Source organism: Vidua chalybeata, chromosome 5, assembly GCF_026979565.1.
Source record: "Vidua chalybeata isolate OUT-0048 chromosome 5, bVidCha1 merged haplotype, whole genome shotgun sequence".
NCBI classification, from domain to species: domain Eukaryota; kingdom Metazoa; phylum Chordata; class Aves; order Passeriformes; family Viduidae; genus Vidua; species Vidua chalybeata.
This window is the reverse complement of record NC_071534.1, coordinates 25,141,533-25,158,479: the sequence shown is the minus strand read 5'-3', so window position 1 is coordinate 25,158,479 and position 16,947 is coordinate 25,141,533. Positions and strand designations below refer to the sequence as shown.

Below are 16,947 nucleotides of genomic sequence, written 5' to 3'. Positions count from 1 at the left end.
AAAACCTGTATATTAAAAGACAAGCTATTGATACCATTTTTTTCACCAAACATCTGGGACATCTCGCAGCATCCTTACTTTCATACCTGCTCTGTAGAACTTAAGTGACCAACGAGAAGCACTTCACTACATTTAGCTTGTGCCACAATTTCCTTGCAGGAGCCTAGTAAATCTGCAGGTAAATTCTTACCCCTTCCTCAATTTTGTGTCATACACCACTATTTCTACAACAGGCAACATGCCAGGGATTAACAAAAATTTTTAAAAGCTATGAACATCTGAATATTCACTACAGTACCACTTCTCAGCAAAGACACTTTTTAGTGTTTCCTTTAGTGCAAAAAAAGTTCCGTTAAAGTCTATCTAACCTGCAAAAATTTAATAAAACCTGGCATTTCCAACACTTGCAGTTTTCTTAAAAATGTCAGCACGTTCAGATTTGTATGGTGCTCTTGAGCCTTCTGGGTTGTTTTTTTGATTTTCCTCCTTTCTCTGCATGGGATGAGAAAACTGAGAACTTGTCAGTTCCCAAACTGGCTTACATAAACGAGCCCTAATTAGAGCCTAAATCTGCTAGAGTCAGCATCATGAGAGATCTCCACATTTCCCTGAGTATCTCTAAGACTACACCACCAGACAGTATGGACAGAGAAGCACCTATTACTGATCTTCAAATAGTTACTGAACAGAGCCCATGAAAATTCTCAGTGTAAATGAAATGAAATTTGACTGAGATTCTATGTTGAAATACATATCTCTGGAAAATTATCCAGCATTAGCTCTCAGTGGCAGCACAAAATTTTAGTATTGAAGCTAACTATGGAAAACAGCAAAAGGTCTAAATCTTTTACACCATTATGGAGGGACATGTCAGGAAGCCTGTTTTTCAAAGAAAGTCTATTCTGGCAAAAAAGGTTCTCCTCCATTTTAGGGACCACTGAGAACTGCAATCATGATTTATTTAAATTGGGTGCCAGAGATGCTTTAGAATTTTTAACATTTTACACCCATGTGATGATATTTAAATCATTATAACGAAACCACAAAGGCAACACTTCCAGTTTCACACAAGTCTCTCAAGTGACCTACAATATGCACTGCCTCAAATAACTCACTTTTATTAGTTTTTCTCTGGTGAGGCTTCCTCTCCCCAAGACACTCTTCCATCATTAAGCCAACATGCAAATTAAACAAAATACTGATTTTTGTATCATTTGGCTTTAAAAAGACCACAAAGACAAAAATAAAAACCATTTACATTGTAGTAAGCAATATGATGGCTTATCCTTTTCTCCACAATGTTTCAGTATTCTTTTCTTCTCCCAACCCTCCACACTATCACAACCTTCAGGAAGACTCATGCATTTTCTGTTGTAAAATACATTAGTTCCCATCAAAAAGGGCTGAGAACTGACATGCCACCATGCTGCCTGTCAGTGTTCTTGCTGCCCCACACCATTAATTCAACTCTTCTGCTCATAGGAAAGTTGCAACCAGCAGCCACTGCCAGCAAGATCCTTCTGAAAAAACTGCAAAAGTCTGCTGGAATTGGTGAGCATGTTCATTACAAAATATTTTGTCTCCACTATTGACAGTGTTTTCAAATCCTGTCTCTCACATGGTAACATTGAGTCAGGCAGGAAAACAAACATTTCCACTACCTACTTAAAGCTGAAGCTCACTAATTGGAATATTGCTCTTTCTTGGATGATGCAGAAAACATCTTAAGCAGTAGTGGGCAGACAGCATGATGAAAACACCTGATTTCAGTCACGTGCTAGACCTTTATCATTTCATATTGGGCCACCCAAACCCGCACTCCCAACATTTTCTTGCTTTTCACATGGTCCTGGAAGGCCTAGCTTGCTGAATTAGGAGCACTGAGATCTCTGAAGATGTTTTGGATTCACCTCAGAACACCCAGGCACACGTTTGCTGCCCTACTGACAAGCTTGGCTCGTTAGACCAGAACAAATTTCGAGCAACGGCCTGATTTGCACACACAGTAATACAGGTGTAACTACAAGGTGGTTTCCTTTTGGGCAACTGAGTGTACAGAAATAGAACAGAGCCAAAAATGCAAGAGCAGCACTGGTTTAGCCAGTAGCCCAGCTAGCCCTCCAGGACCACAAGGCAGGAGCAGTGCTGCTGCTAAGGACAGCAAGCAGATGGAGGGAAGCTAAGCACTTTGGCAAAGCTCTGGGCCCATGAGGCTACACAGGGAGAGCACATGCAGAAACAGTGTGAAGAAAGGAACTGTCACATGGGGACTGAACAGTAAATAATTCTCAGGCTAGGGCAAGTGCTGAGGCCAGAACTAAAACAGAAGGCATCAACTGTAAAAAAGGATGTACTAAAATACATTAGCAACAACATTGGCTCTGCTAGAAACCTGTCAGCTAGAAAAGGGAAAATTCTTCATCTAGACAATTTATAGAGCTTAAACTTTCTATACAAATTATGAGTGAGGACCAAGAAGACATTTTAATTCAATAATTGTTTCCTTAAAGAAAAAATTTTTACTATGTACTCTGAGTTGAACAAAGATCCACTTTCCTTTCAGCTGATAAAACTTCCAGAATGACCAACAACTCATAAAAATTACTAGTAAGTAATGCACTTCAAATAAGAAAGGAGCTGCTGCTAAAATTAAGGATTCTCAACAGGAGAGGCTGTTTAAGATCAAGCAAGCTCAAATTTAGAAGTTGCTCCTGAACAAATTCTTTCCAGAGTAGAAGAGAGCCGTGGTGCCATTCTGTCAGTGGCAGCTGTGTTTTGAAAAGGTTCTTGCCGCTCCCTTCTGTCCCCTGATACTCATTGCTACACTCAGAGGTGCCAATACAATTGTTTGCATGACTGTGCTCTATTAAGAGTTTTAAGAACTATCCCATTTAAAGAGGAAAAGGCAAAACCAAAACAGTAAAAATATCACAATAAATTTCTTTAAAACCAATATAGCCTATACAAAAACTGTACAAAAAAAAATTACTGATGAGGCAAGTTAAGACAGAAGTAACAGAAACATCTTAGATTGAATCATTCATGTCTGGCAAGAGTCTACACTCCTCCTTCTTCCTCCTCCCCTTTTTTCCAAGTATTCCCTTCCCCAAGAAGAAAAAGCCCCACCCATGCCTAACAAATTCTACTGTTAAGAGCCTGGAAGAAGTACACAGAATGCAGAAACCAACACAAGATGGAATCAGGTCATTTTTCCTGGTCTTCAGTAAGAGGTAAGATGGAAGTTCCCTGCAAGTTTCACTCTAAGACACAAGATGTAGCAAATAGGATATAATGTATGGGGGAAAATAAGAACAGCGAAAGCAGAGAAGGGAATGTTTGCTCAAAAAAAAATCCCATAAAAGGATTTTCTTCTCAAAAAAAAAAAAAAAAAAGTAATTTAAGTTTACTATATTGGTTAGAAGAAACCATATTACCATGTTTGATAGCAAAATATCCTGGTCTTGTGTCTCTATTTGAATAGGCACATTTTATGACACTTCAACATTCCAGACAAACATAAAACATTGATATGAAACAAGGCTGACCTCAAAAGACTTGCTTTGACTATTATTGCTGTGTCTTCTGATTAAATATACATAACACCTGCTGTAATGTGTAAAAACAGAGGAAAATCTAGAGGGTTTACTTGTTTAAAATAGAAATTGATTGCTTCATGAACAGCCCACTTACCAAAGCAGGATTTTTATTTAGAAATATGCCATTTTCCATAAACACCAACAGAGAATAGTATGAGGAAGCCTGCAAGATTTTTTGGATGGCAAACAGACTGTTGATATGACCATCAGAGACTACATCATCACAAGTCATGCTACTCTTAACTCAATTACACGGCCACTGAACAATTTCTGCATGAACATAAGTGTTTAATTAAAAATAAAATACAATAAGCATGTCCTGTTCAACTGCTCAATATAAAAAATATCCTACACATTTAGGAAAAACCCCACCTATTCCCCCATTAGACTATGAACAGGAGTTTGAGACATGCACAACATTTATTGTTAGTAACATATTCCATTGGCTTTGATATTCTTTCATGAAAGCAAATCAGAAAAAAAAATCAACTAAATGTTCTCTTAAAATATTTAGGTTTCAAACAAAATTCCTACTTCAATATTTTCCACCTAGCTTGAGACAACAGAGCTCCAGTTTAAAGGCTCTACATTCTTTAGACTGGAAGAGAAAGGAAATTCCTGCCTCAACAGTTTTGAAGCAGTAAGGGATCCAATCCCAGAAGTTACGAAGGATACAATAATGCCATTTCTCTTATACTGCAGAAATAAATCAGGAAGCATCAACAAGCTTATGACCTTACAAAGTTTCCAAGCAAGATGAATCATACTAAAGTTAGCACAATAAATAAACAAATGGTTTTAGAGACAGTGCAAATGGGAGCTTTAGTCATTGGGGTACCCCATCTCATGAACTCCATGTGGCTCCCTGTTTTTTCCTGCTGACAGACTGTCTTCATGCTCCTTCCCACTACACTAAAAGAAACTTAAGGAAGGCACTGTAGAATTACCAGAATAAACTGCTATCAGGTTACTATTGTCTGAGGCAGCTCCCAAGGTGAGCACAATAGAAACAGAATTTGAGACAGGGCTTCCAATTAAACTTTGGGAGAGTTCATACAGCCAAACTAACACAGCTTCAACCAAACCAAACTAACACTAACAGCTTCAACCTTTATGCACTGTTCAGTCATGAAAATAAACTACCTGATTTAATATTTTCCCTCATCTCCCAAGGCAGGGGGGGGGGGGGGGGAACCCCAAAACCAAACAAACCAAACCAAACATGTTAATGCATTATGAGCATAACCCAACACTACATGCTGCAGCCTAGATGAGTGTTTCACAAACACCTGCTGGTTTGGGTGGTTGCTTTCCCTGTCTATGACAAACTATACCTAGCATGCACCTGTGCTTTTCACCTGTCCTCCTACAAATAATTCCGTCCACAAGAATTGATCTGAAACACTCTGAAGAATCCAAATAGCTGCTGGTTGTTTTTTTTTTTAATTCATTACTTTCATCCTACTGGTAATATTCTCAATTTTTCCAGCTCTCTCAAAACTAAAAATATCAATCAAATCTCAGAATACATTTTCATAAACCCCAAGTCCACTAATTCATTAGAAATATAATTTCTGATTATGAGAAATGGAAGTAGGAGCTGTAAGTATTCACTCAATTCAGCATACTTGGCTTCATAAAGCATATTAACTCTTGCACCTGCATTTGGAAGATGTGAAATACTTCTGCTTTCAAAAATATCTAGAAAGCTATTTAACATCATATTGACAGAGAATAAGTTTTAGATGTGGCCTCCAAGGCTGATACTATTTAGGAATGAAGGAAAGTACTGGGGAGTATTTCTGAAGTATCTAAGTCACATAGATGTTTTTACTGAATATATGATCACACATTAGGCTGCATTCTATTCTTCAATGACTGAGTATTACTTCCAAATATAAAAGAATGCAACCATTCTAAATTGTTAGTGCAGTTTCACACATCAACATCATGTTTCAATGATGGCTTTGGCTCATTAAAAAAATACATCAAAACTGTCATTTGAGTGTTATTTGAGGAAAAAATCTGAATTAACCTCTTCAAAGTTTCTAGACTGATCTTCACCTGATTTCTCTGCTTAAACTTTATACATGGTAAATAGCAGCAGTAAGTACTAAAGAATCATAAAATAGGTCAGTACAGAAACTATATTCAGTTTTTTGTCTCTAAGTTTCTAATACTCCCAGGATGTTAAGAAGATTATACATTCAAATGACACCGTCTGCTTGGAATCCAGTCAATTCAAAAAGAAAGTGGATTTACTTTCATTTCACATTCCTCAGCTTTCCTAATCCTTCTGACAAATTTTACAGTTTTAAGAACATGGTTGTGGTAGAAGCAGCAAAGTAACTATTCACAGAGGTAAACAAAGTAAACAGACTAATAAAATTTATTTTCTTGAAACTTCCTTGCTTGTATTAATATTGGATAAATATTTCTTGAGTAAACTTTGATTACCATTGATAAGCATTTATGTAATTTTTTTAACCAAGTTACTATAAAAAGCACATGCACTCTGGAAAGACAAAGGAAAATTATCTTTTTTTGTTCTTTCAGAATGGAACAAATTACATCTTCTAAAAATTGAATGTCAATGGCTGGAAGCCCAAATCTGTTTCATCCTTCACCACAAGCACAGGAAGTAAGGTCACTGACAGATTTTAATTGAAAACATCTTCAAGCCAGACTTCTGCTCTAGATCAGGATTTTGTTCTGTGATGTGCAATTTCTATCCTAATATATCACACGAGCTAGTCCCAATTCAGCAGCAGCTTCAGTTTTAAATACAGCCACCAATAGAGAAGTTACCCAACCAGAATCCAGTGTAGCTGACAATGTCTGCCTCCCATTCGAAAAGTAACCCGATACTAGCCCAGAGGGGTCTGCTACATAAATGCTTGGAGCTTTGCCTCAGCTGTATCCTTGTGGCTTTGTGGTTGAGCAGTGCTCACTGCAATCTGCATACACGAGGAATTTATTTACAGGAGAATTACGAGCCACAGGAAAAGGTGAGACAGGCTCAACATCTAATCAAGTTCACACCCAACTAGAAGAAAAAATGCTCCCTCCACCACCCAGCAGCATCAAACAGCTGCTTTTAAATGAGGAAAGAACTTTACTTAGAGACTCTCCACAAACCAGCTCAGTACACTACTGGCTGGGCAGCAAAAAAGGGAGAGCCTTCTTTTCTTATAAGAATTTGTAACAGCTTAATTTTCTTATTCCATATCAAAGGATTCAGTAAGAAATTCAGTCCAAGAAAGTGTGAATTAAGAAAAAGAGGCTGAAAACAAAATCTGTAAATTGTATCAATACTACTTAAGAAAAAAAATATTTACCTGTACTATCTACCTGTCCTATGTGACCATTTATTTTCAGGTGCATTTAGAGTTCTTGAATTTATCTTACCAAAGTTTTCTGTTAAAACTAAGACCATATTAGAGTTTTCTGTTAAAACTGAGATCAGCTATCCATTTAGATAATGCCCTTCTCCACAGCTCTAAGGCAAGCTCTAAAGTGAGGATGCTCAAGTTAGATATTCAGGGCAGCCACAAAAACCCCTCCAAATCTACAATATCAAGAAGCCCTCCTCTTACCACAAGACTTCCCAACTCAGCCTTCCATTATCGATACCCTAATCTATATTCCCAATTTCACCCACTCCTACCACAGCCCCAGCCCAGTGTCATCTCTCCTGTTCCTTATTTCAGTATCCTCCTGACCAAAGTTCGTATCCCCCCTTGCTCTCACCCTGCCACACCAACAGATTTCAGACAGAGGGCACAAAGACAGCTCCACACTGCCTTAACTGTCCAGAAAAGCTTTGTCAAACCACAGTCATTGCAGAGCTGAGAACTGCACACACCTCAGCCAAGCCCAACAAGCTCACAGCTCTGGCTAGGAGCCCTGCTGCTATCTTAGCAGTTGCTGCCCAGTCAGGACACCAGGTGGGAGACCCGATGTCTCTCAGCTACTGAAGAACTAAACATTTGTCTTCTCCCTTTGACACAGACCCACAGATGGCAGCACACAGAAAGTGGCAACTGAAAGATTTGGTCTGGTGCCATTTATTTGCCCAGTCTCCCAACTGTCTTGCATCACTTAGGGCCTCTTGCTTGCACCATCACTCCCTTTGCTAAGGACAAGGGAAATCCTACATTCTGTGCCAAGGTGAAGAAGTTCCCAGCTTGACCAACTACAAATTTCATAGAAATAGCAATAAAGTGTTTTGAGCTCAATACTGCCTCTCTCTATCCCACCTCTGAGATACAAAAATGCTAGAAATAATTCAGTCGATGAATAAAGATGTGCAGACTCACATCCATACCACTTTGTAGCTGTTGTCTCAGTGATAACCTGTCAGTGATGCAGCATTCTAAAATGCTTCATGAACTGAACTTGATGGAGAGCAACTTACAAAGTTACTGTGCTCATCCTGCCTGTTAGTACCACGGATAAAAACACTGTAACAAGGATTACAAAATGTTCTTTGAAGCCTTAGAAAATGCTAATCCTAAAAATCAACCAACATAAAAACCACAAATCATTTCTTCACTTGATCAGTACACCAAAGTTCTCAGTAATGAATACTATTAGTCCTAATGCTGCAGTCCGCACATAAATGACGTTATTTGTTATTTATTATTTCTAGTATCTCACAAAAACAGAACTGCAAAGTATTTCGTATCACTGTTGCAATCCTCTTCTGTTAGATCATTCTACAAGCTCATCTGTCAACTCCAGTGACACATTACATTATTGCCCCAAACCATGCAATTCAAGGTTTCATTATCCCCAGTGTTAAAAAGATCAGCAGTTAGAAAACCTGTCTTGTCCACTTGAATGCAAGTCTTCTTTTCTTCCTCAACATAAACAACTATTTATTACATTTCCCTTTATGTTTAATATTTTATATGTTTGAATAAAGTCCTGTCCACCTGGCATTTTTTCTAGATTAGACAGTCGGTCCCAATAGTTCTGTAAACTGAACTGTCTCTAGTAGCCTGTCTCTTCCTTGAAGGACAAGGCCCTGTACTAGACACAGCATTCCAGCTGGAGCTCTTCTGCTGCTGAAAAAAATGAATGAGTTATTACCCAGGATATGCCCAGCTCAAAATCAATGGTTTTACAAGGCCCAGTACCACTGGAATCCTGTTGAATCCCATTCTGACCATGATCCCTGAGCGACACCAGGCCCCTTAATACAACACTACTACATTGTCTAGTCCCCATCCTAGAGCTATGCAGGTTTTCAAGTCCTTCAGTATGACACTATTATGCATGATCCTTACTGAAAAGCATGGATTTCAAGCCCTTGATTTACTGTGTTTCCACCATTCCTCCCTCCTCTTCCCCTTACTTGCAGGTGAATTTTAGCCTCTTATCTATTTCAAACCACAAGACCTGACATGCTGTCTTGACCAGATGGCTGAAGCCAAATCAAAATTCTATACAGGATATTAATTCACAGAAGAGAAGCCTCTCTAAATCAGAGGGGAGAATGGAAAAGGACTAAAAGGATTAGAAAACAGTTTGCACATGAAGAGCGAACAGGCAGGGGATGTAAGCTGAAAATGATAAAACTGAAAGTGAGCAAACATCAGTAACCATGATTTCTTTTAAAGAATATTTGATTTATAAAAAACCCCAACATCAAAATCCTACTGCATTTCGATACAACATAGTACATCTTCCCATCTCTAAGGGTAGTTAACTCACAAAATAAGTTTTAGTATGGTAAATACATCATGTTACACCACCACCTGTTACTTTCTATTTGCTTACAACTAGTTTATTTCTTATACTTGTTTTCTGTAGAGCCAAGTTCTGCAGACTGGTTTATCATCTACTGGATCTTTACTGTTCTCAAGACAAAAGTCTGGCTTTCTGACCAACTTTTTTTGCTCACTGTTATTGCATTTGGACATTTCTTAGCCTCTTGAAAATCAAATGAGGAACTGATTTTCTCATTTGAAAATGAGAAATCATGTTTTATGAATGGCAAAACTAAGAAATAAGGTCAAATTCTGAGAGCCTACTTTGAAACATTAATTAGTATTTAGAATTTCAGACACAACATCTATTTAAGAACAGCTTCCCCTGACTTCTTTGGCAGCTAGAAGCACTCAGCATTTCTGCAACACAGATCCCAGAGGTCTGACATCCAGTAAATGAGGAACACACACAGCTAGTGACCACCTGTGGGAAGCTTGATTTAAGCAACTTGAGCATCACTGAAACTCTGCAACAGCAATACAACTCAATTGTCTAGGACAGCATTTAATTACATTAACAGCGAAACCTTTATTCAAACTTCCCTGTCCCTCCCTTCATGTCACACTCAAACATCTGCTACAAAAGGAGCAAGAGTCCTGCAGATAACTTCTTGATTTGCTATCCAGTTCCCATTTTTCCCCAGAGCAGGATCAGTCACTGAGCACAATGATGGTCCTGTCTGCCTGTAGGCGTGTGCATGTGCAGGTGCCTCCATAGCTATAAATATTAGCTATGGCCACATGCTCTGTGGCCATAGCTGTACAACAGCTTGCAGGTACAGAAGTTTAAAACTGTATGGGTTAATAGGTTATTTTAATGTCAATATTTCCAACTTGCTGATTTTTGTCTCTGCAGTTTTCATATGCCACTACAGTTTTTGTGGAGGAATTTTTCCAGTTCTTAAAACAAACTTAGAAAAACACTTCTGTCACAAGACTGATTCATGCACATTCATGAAATGTTCCAAGGAGCAGCAGCAGATTATCATGCTTCTGGCTTAGAGGAGAAAAGGACCAACACTCTAAAGCCCTGAATTCTGTGCCAAATTCTGAAGGAAGTGTCCCAGAGCAGCAGGCACACATTTTCCCATTCCTAAACTGCAAGCTTGATGCTTTTGGTCACATCTCTTCCAGTCCTGTCCCATTCCCTTGCCTTCCCCACTTCTGATTCATCCTTTCAACACTATTTTTTATGCTTATTTTCCTTTTTTAAACTGAGTCCATCTGTGTTTCCCAGTGTGCTTATCCTCCTATCAAACTGCATTGCTTGCTTCACCTAGGATTAATTTCTGCATTGCAGTTCCCCTCATCTACAGACCTATTTTACACTCCTGACCTACTGTCCTGCATCCTACTCCTTGTGCCCTGCCAGTTCCAGTTTCTTTCATCTGACAAACCCTCTTGCAATTTGTATCTCTTGCCCTCCTACAACTTCCAGGTTTCTGAACACATCTCATCAACAAGCTGAAGAGCGACTGGAAGGATCCTCAGACTCTTACTCCAAACTAAAGTCCCACATTGGCTCCTTCTAAAGCTTTCTTCCTGTTTGCCCTCTTGGGCCTGATGCAATCAAAGGCCATCATACAACAGTGCACCAGAAGGCAGATGCCAAAGACACCCTAAAGAAAGTAAAACATTACACAGCAGAGACATGGCCTTAAACACAAGGCAGGCAGGTGCCCAGTTCTCAGTCCTGAAGCTCAGTCCAGTCCCTGCTCCAGTTCTGAAGCAGTTTAGATAGATTTTCACAACAAAGTCCAACCTTACACCTAACATTTTGGACTATGGGAAGAGTGCTGAGTACATCTGCCCAGGCAACACATATACTCCTGGTCAGTACTGACAGGTAGGTGAGGTCCCATGAGAATAGTCCATATTCAAGCTTCAGCTGGCAAAAAAAAGTAATCTTCTCTAATGTACCCATGTCTACCTAAATTCAGTCATTACAAACTTTCAAAAGAGAAAAATCACTTTTGAAGCAAGAGTGGAGAAAACATCCCCTCAGAGCAGACAATCCAGCAAAGTTTAACTGCACTGCTCCAAAGCATAAGGGTATTAAAGTTGTTCAGAAAAGAAGCTGGCAGAATTTAAAGCAGAAGCCATTGTTTTCCTCTTGCCTCAACATCAGAAGTTGCTGAACTCTTTCAACTGATATTTTGCAAAGAAGAAAAAGCTTCAGCCCATAGCTAAACGCACACTTTACAAAATTTCAATTGAAATATTTGTTTTCAACTCCACTGCAAATCAGAAATATTTCTTAGACACATCTTACAACATCTTATAGCTTAAGTAAAATCTAGCACAAGCAGGTTCATTTTCCAATATTTATTTGAACATTTTACAGGCCATTAATTACACTGAGGAATGAGTGATGTGAGTACTGATGGTCAATTTTATCTTTTTTCCTCCTAATCTCATGTGTTACCAAAAAAAGACACCATGAATGAATTGCTCTTATAAAAGGTTTTCCCTTAGTCTTCCCAAACAGCTGTCTCCAGTAACATCAACAGCTGAAAACACAGTACATATAGGGACTGTCAATCAGATTTGTTATTGAGCTCATGTGTGTTTGGCAATCACTGCAGAAAAACATAGTAATGTATGACTTCTCAAAAGCTAGAAAGGCATCATATCATGTAACTCCAGAGTGAAAAACTGTCCATACTTACAAGGACTCCATGAGAATGGGATTCTTCTACCTGAGCCAAAATAGAAATTGTCTACATAATTAAGTTTATTTAATACTACTGTTTTTACTAAACTATGGGATTCTAAGACAAAAATTAAAGGACAACCATTTCCTTACAGCTTTTTTTCCTTATACCCAGGTTCCCAGGACACACTGTATTTAATAAGTCTTATGCAATTAGCATTCATCATGCTGTACGCCACAAAAGGCCAGGCTGGAGACACACTGGTACTTAAGGACATCATCCACAATAACTCTTACACAACCAGTGTTATTCATACTGTCTGCCACAATGGGCAGAGCTGCAGACTCTCTGGTAGTTTAGGACATCAGCCACAAGCAGATTTACTTTCAAATGAAGGAAAGCCATGTCTCCCACAGCTGAAGTGAGACTGTATTATTAAGAAGTCTATTCTGCTTCACTTCTCTCCAAAGCAACTCCCACACATGCACACACATTCTGAACTAACAAGCAAGAACTGGGATGTCAGAACCTGCAATTTACCACAATCACCAGCTTACCAAGACAAAGATTTGTGCTGCAGCAAGAGTCACTGCTCTTTAATGTGCCCAGTTCCTGAAATCTATCACCCAAGGTAGGTCAAAGCTGTTAAAGCCTGCTTTGCTAAAGTCATGCTGTATTTCAAGTTCCAGTCCTGCCTGAGAAGTCTAAGAACTTGCTTCACAAAAAGCACTCACAAAACAGACATCACTGAACAAAAAGCTGCACTGTCCACTAGCTTGTTTAGCATTCTTACTTCTTGAAAGAACATGGAAACAAAAAACACATTTCTTCTGGCAGGACTACAAGTGTAGCTTGTAGACACGAGGCTGACATAAATAGAGCTAGCACAGCATAGAAAGCAGTTATAAAGAGAATCCTCCATCCATATGGGTCTTCTGTGAAAATGAACTGGAAGCAAGCTTGACAAGCTCAACTGGCCACAAGAGATGCGATGCCAACTCAAGTGTTTGCAACAGACTAATGCAATTAAGTTGAATAAACAATATCCTGCAACTCTCCCATAAGAGAGCTACATCTGATTCCTTGCTTGACCTCCACAACTTGCCTTTGGTCCCTGAGTCTCTGAGGAGACTCACTGCAGTCTTTTCAGAGTCCACAACACAGAGTTCTCCTCCCTCCCATGAAAACAGCACAGCGAGACAAGATAAATCCTCCTGATTGTCAGTGCGGGAGTTGTACAGATTGTGCAACGGAACAAAAGCAAAAACACAGCCTGTGCTGAGCAGTAAGACATTCGAACAGCCTGGCCAAGGCCCTGCTTCGCTGAGGTGCTCAAACACCTACCTTCAGCACACTGGCGTCCAACCACATACTAAGAGTTCAGCATCTGCTTAACTGGAGAAGCTGAAGCCCTGATTCAGCAACATGTGACTTATGTGGGAGCTGGAGCAAGCATTCCAAAAACCAAGTTGTTTAACTACTACGTTTTTTTAAGTATTGTCCTCGCTATTTCAACTAAAGTAAGTGGCCATTCCACTCTTACTATACGCTCCTCCTGTGTATCTCACAGCTGTAGGAACTTGCTCTTGCTGTCCCTAGACTGGTCAAGAACACATGGCACTGAAAGGCAAATGAACTGCACCCCAGAGAGATTTACAAGAGTTGTAAATCTGTTGGTCAGTTAAGTGAATGCTACCCAAACCTACGGCATTTGGTCAGTACACAGCTCTTCTGTTTCACCCATTACACCATCAATACATTTCAAGCCTCAAGATTTGGATAAAGATGATATTTTCTAAACCTTATGGGCCACAGAAGGAGAAATGAGACTCCTGTCATGCTTTTAAATAAAACATTTCACCTTAACAAAAAGGAACAAAACATCCTTGTTCTCTTCAACCTACAGATTTTAAACCTCTGCAAGCAATGGACCATTTCTGAGATGACAATAAAAAAGCATCCTCTGAAGAGCAAGTTTACTCTTAGTATCCTCAAGGTCACTGCACATGACTCACATGCCCAGTGGAAACTGAAAATATAGAGGACTCTCAAATCAAAACAGCTTAAAGGCTCCTGCCCTAGACTGAGCAGGAAAGCATCGCTTTGGGCAAGATCTGTTGTCTCTAAGTGCTCTCTTCCAGCAGCTCAAACGCTGGCTGAGTTACATAATTTTTCTACTGCTGTTTTTAAGTTACACAAGAATGCACAAGAATCACACAAATGTTTACAGAAATTCACAGCCATGTTTAATTAAAAGCTACTATGTATCAGAGAAACAAACAAGAGCCTTCACTGACTTATTATGAAAATACAAAAGAAACCCAGCCATTCTCAGAGGGAAAAAAACACAAGTAAATTTCCAACTTACAAACCTAGTGCTTTGCCTTCTATTTGTATGCCAAGCCTGATGTATTTAAATTGAAATTTAAATTTCAATTTAATATGAAATACCAATTTTCATGTAGCCTGGAATGGAACACCTCTGTAGGCTAGGACGGGAGCTAGAAGAGAGCATAACTTCCCTGAAAAGCTAACTAGTCACCTCCAAAACACAAACTACTTTCTGAAGTGGAATAAAGGATTACTATAAAGAGATAAGCATGTTTTATAACGCCAAGGGTTCTTAAGCATCCAACAATAATCACCACAATTTCTGTGTTTAAACAAAAGAGTCAACACTAATTGGTCCACTTCATGAAACAGGTTACTGCAGGCTCTTATCACTTCTTGCCACTTATCAATAACTTTCTGATGTTGATTAAAATGTATTACTTTATACCTGTTATCTACCAAAATGAAAACTTAATCACAGCAAAACTGCACCTTTCCATGAAATGATAGTTATTACTATTTTTTTAAGTACTAAAGATAAACCAAGAAGTGCCATGGGACTAGAACCAAATGAGACATCTTTGTGATTAGACTGTCTGCTTAACTACACACTAATTTTGATACCTAGAGCCACAAGAGAAAAGACAAGAAAAAAAAAAGGGGTCACTGATTCATGGTTTCTCCGAAACACCTACTGAATACACCACCCTCTGGAGCCCGAACCGTTCTCTCCACGCACAAGTCATGCCACGGCGGTGCTTGGAAAGTCGTATTGGGCGTTTCGAGAGGCTCCGAATGCCTCCTCACTCGAAACGTGAAGGAGAGCCAGGCTGCCCTGCATGTACCCCGCAGGTGCTACCGCAGCCCGACACGGGGCACCTCCAGACGCCCCAGGCGCTGAGGCCACAAGGCGCGGTGACCACTGCCTGGCACAGGACACCCGACAAGCTCGAAACGCCCCCTTTGTCCCCGCACCGCTTCTCTCCTTCGCTTCCGCGGGTCGGGTCCCAGCCCCCGAGCCTGGGGGCTGCCGCGGCCCCGCACCGGAGCTTTCGCGGTCTGGCTGCGAACAATGCGCGCCTTTTCTGGCTGAGCTCCCCGGCCGCGCCGCGCCGGCCCCCGCCCGCCGGCACCGCCGCATTGTTACCGGCGCTGCCGCCCCCCGCACCGCCCCGCTCCCGGCACGGCCCCCGAGCCCCGCACACCTGCCCCGGGCCCTCTTTGTTCCCTTACCTGCGGCGGGAGAGCCCCGCAGCGCCGGCACGGCGAGCAGCAGCGGCAGCAGGGCGGGCAGCGCCGGCCGCCACCGCGCCGCGGCCACCACGAAGCGTGTCATCCCCTCCATGGCACGGCACGGCCCGGCCCGGCGTCAAGTCATCGCGGCGGTCTCCGCGTCCCCCCCGCGAGGGCCTGGAAGGGCTGGGCGGGCTCGGCGGCTCCTCCCGGGCGCATCCACCGCCGGCGGGGCTGGGACGCCCGCGGACGGGAGGCCGCCGCAGCACCCACCCTTCCCCACGCCCACTCCGTGGGGAGCGCTCACGGGGGCAGCGCCGCGGCGCCTCCCAAGAGCCGCGGGGGGGGGAACGAGAGGTGCGGCTCGGCGCCCGGGGGACAGGCGGAGGAAAGCCCCCGCACTGCGGGGTAGCGGGACTCCTCGGCGGGACGGCTACGGCCCTTCACGTGTGAGAAGGCGGCGGCGGTGGCGGCAGCCCGGACCCGGCACCCGCTCGCTCCCCGCCCGCCGGCGACGCGCTGCCCCCGGCGGAACCCGGCGCGCGGCGGCGCGCACAGCCGGCCCGCCCGCCACCTGCGCGCTCCCGGCCGCGGCCGCGACTGCGCGGGGGCGCGCCCGGCCCGCCCCCTCCGCCGGGGCGGTGGGAGCGGGGCGGGGGCGGGGCCGCGAGGGGCGGGGCGGCTGCGGCTCCGCCCAGCGCCTCCCGCCCACAGCGCCCGGGAAGGCGCTGGAAGTGCCCTAGTGTGGGAGTTCCCTGGCGGCTGCCGCTGCCGGCTCCGGGAACGGGGTGCCCCTGCACCCGCTGCTCCCTGACTGCGCTCTCCCCGTGGCACGGCGAGGTTGGGAAGCCGCTAGTCCCGTCCATCAGCCCTCCGGGCAGGCTGAGTGGTGCCTGGGCTCTTCCCCCAGGCGATGCACGGAGTTTTGAGAGCTGGAACAGTAACAAAAGTCCCAGCGGGAAAGGGGAAGGCGCAGCAATGAGGGTAGAGCTATGTGGCAGGACATCCATGCAGCACTGGAGTGGCTCCAGGAGATTGCAGACATAAGGACAGGGGACCCTTTCACCGCAGGGTTTGTCCTGAGTCCTGCTCTCCTCAGGAGCAGGGGTGAGTCCAGCGGTCAAAGAAGCACAGAATATACGAGCTGGGAGGGGAGCCCTGCACAGGGCAGCCCCAAGAATCACACACACCATGTGCTTGGGAACGTTGTCCAAACACTTCTTCAGCTCTGTCAGACTTGGTGCTGTGACCACTACCCTGGTAAGCCTGTTCCACTGAATAACCACCTTCTGGGGGAAAAACCTTTTCCTAATATTCTGGTCCAATCTCCCTGACACACCTTCAGGCCATTCCCTCGGG

General features: G+C 42.6%; 1 protein-coding gene across 2 annotated transcripts in view; it reads right to left on the bottom strand.

Annotated features, from left to right (window-relative positions):
* KIAA1549 (KIAA1549 ortholog) overlaps nt 1–15,700 on the bottom strand; it is a 140,815-nt gene extending 125,115 nt beyond the window's left edge. For both annotated transcript variants that reach the window (XM_053943318.1, XM_053943319.1), the window contains exon 1: nt 15,589–15,700. In XM_053943318.1, the coding sequence (XP_053799293.1) occupies nt 15,589–15,700 (112 nt within the window). The remainder of the gene's footprint in view (nt 1–15,588) is intronic.
* Between the last annotated feature and the right edge of the window lie 1,247 nt (nt 15,701–16,947).